At 44.4% G+C, this 2,500-nt stretch overlaps 1 protein-coding gene across 1 annotated transcript in view; it reads right to left on the reverse strand.

The window, feature by feature from the left end:
- LOC145417757 (LIM domain only protein 3-like) overlaps positions 1-2,500 on the reverse strand; it is a 17,484-nt gene that overhangs the window by 13,979 nt on the left and 1,005 nt on the right. Inside the window, exons 2-3 of the mRNA XM_080286364.1 lie at positions 1,664-1,801; positions 939-1,064 (exon numbers count right to left, since the gene is read on the reverse strand). Of these exons, the coding sequence (XP_080142490.1) occupies positions 939-1,064; positions 1,664-1,801 (264 nt within the window). The remainder of the gene's footprint in view (positions 1-938; positions 1,065-1,663; positions 1,802-2,500) is intronic.

Here is a 2,500-nt window from a genome sequence, read left to right on the forward strand (position 1 = left end):
GAGTACAATTGCGTTCAGAAGTAAGGACACATAACACCTGCGCGTATTACCTACAGTGGGGTCTGAAGTGGGAAGAAGTAGGACGGTTTTGCCTCCTGTCTAGTGCACTGATCATCAATAGCCCGGGATGGAAGGGAAATACAGGAACTTCATCTCACCAGCAATGGATACTAAAGCTGACGAAAAGGAGTAGACGTGTATCCTTTTTTAACGACACTAAAGTAGACGAAAAGGGTAGACGTGAATCCTTATTTATCGACACTAAAGTAGACTAAAGGGGTAGACTTGTATCCTTGTTTATCGACATTACAGTATACAAAAAGGTAAACGTGTAGCCTTTTTGATGACTCTCTTCCTTAAAAAGAAATAGGTGTGCTGTGGGTCCAATGTCCCCTGAAATTATTCGTCCATACGGCGTTAGCATCCTGTTAAAGCCTCTATACGGTACAATATATACAATCATTCCCTATATATCATACAGGCTTCACGCAATCATCTACCATCTGGCCTTCCAATGTGCGCCATAACAAAGCAGCATTTTAGGCGTTCAAAGATTCGATAATTCTGAACACTTTTGGAGCTGTACCATATTTACCCTAACCTGGCCTAAAATTGCCGTCTCTCCACTTTGAATGCTGAGTCAAGAAGAAGCGTTATGGAAAGGATGGAGAGCTGAGGTATTATCTTTTTCTGCCACTAAGCTCTGTGATATGAGCTGCAGAAGGACAAAAACCTGGGCCAAGTTAAAGTAAAAGTAGCATAGTGTACATATATATCTACCCTTTGTGTCAACCACGTACACCTGTGCCTCTCTACCTATGTACACCTGTGCCTCTCCACCTATGTACACTTGTGCCTCTCCACCTATGTACATCTGTGCCTCTCCACCTATGTACACTTGTGCCTCTCCACCTATGTACACCTGTGCCTCTCTTTACCTGTGATTACACTGTTGACACGCGAAACACTCAAGATGGTACACGTTGTTCCTCGCCCTCATCACCATCTCGAAGGCGGGGATCACTTTGGAACACGCGGAACAATACCCAGTTGTGCCAAACAGTCTGAAAAGGAACGATAAAGAAACAAATAAGTCATCATAAGCATCAGTAGCAACAGCAGTACCATCATCATCATCATCATCATCGCAATAATCATCATCATCATCATCACATCATCGTCATTGTTAAAGTCACCATCATCATAATCACCATCGTTTTTGTCATCGTTATTCTATTTTTTACCTGAGAGAGAGAGAGAGAGAGAGAGAGAGAGAGAGAGAGAGAGAGAGAGAGAGAGAGAGAGAGAAAATCGAGAGAAAGATGCAATTAACCCAGAATTCAAACACACCTGAGAGAGTCACAAGGGTATGAGATTGCCCTTAGTGGAGTTTAGGTAGACAGACACAGACAGATAGATAGACAGAGAAACAGACAAAACAGACAAAAAAAAAAAACACAGACAATAATATACTCACCTAAGATATACAGACTGACATGCACGCGCACACACACACACACACACACACAGGACACGCCATAGTAAAGACATTAAATAGACGAAGGGATAGACAGATACACAAAAGTAGACATTAACAAAAAAAAAGAAAAAGATAAACCGACAGACACAAAAACAGAAGCTGAAAAAATCAAAATAAATTCACCTGAGATAGTCCCGCCTGCAAAGAATGAGATTTCCTTTGGTGAAGAGCGTAGAGCCGACTTCCCCCAGCCTGCAGTCACAGCACCCACACTTCAGACAGTCCTCGTGCCAGTACATCTCCAGCGCCTTCAGTAGGTACCTAGGAGACGCGTAGGGAGAGAGAGAGACGAAGGCACTGAGTGTTGGATCTGAAGATACGGAAGATTATATTAGGCTTTCAGTATGTACAATCAGCGCCGAAAGTCATGTCTCCTCTCCTAATTTTCTTTCCATGTACTCTGAAAATCTATGTAGTGAATCGGCTGCCACCGACACCGATGACTTCATTTGGCCTGAGATCAGTGTCATTTGGCCTGAGATCAGTGTCACTTGGCCTGAGATCAGTGTCACTTGGCCTCAGATCAGTGTCACTTGGCCTCAGATCAGTGTCACAAGCGTCGTTTGCTTCAGGTGTCCACCTTAATGATTTTTCTAAGTCCGTGGAAAGAAGCAGGAGAGGAGACACTACTTCTGACGCTGACTGTACATAGGAGACACAGGAACGTAGAGGAGACACAGGAACGTAGAGGAGGGACACACAGGAACGTAGAGGAGACACAGGAACGTAGAGGACACAGAGGAACGTAGAGGAGACACAGGAACGTAGAGGACACAAAGGAACGTAGAGGACACAAAGGAACGTAGAGGAGACACAGGAACGTAGAGGAGACACAGGAACGTAGAGGAGACATAGGAACGTAGAGGACACAAAGGAACGTAGAGGAGACACAGGAACGTAGAGGACACACAGGAACGTAGAGGAGACACAGGAACGTAGAGGACACACAGGAACGTAGAG

Source organism: Coenobita brevimanus, chromosome 111 (genome assembly GCF_032717465.1).
Source record: "Coenobita brevimanus isolate Jiangsu-jjx chromosome 111, ASM3271746v2, whole genome shotgun sequence".
NCBI classification, from domain to species: Eukaryota; Metazoa; Arthropoda; class Malacostraca; order Decapoda; family Coenobitidae; genus Coenobita; species Coenobita brevimanus.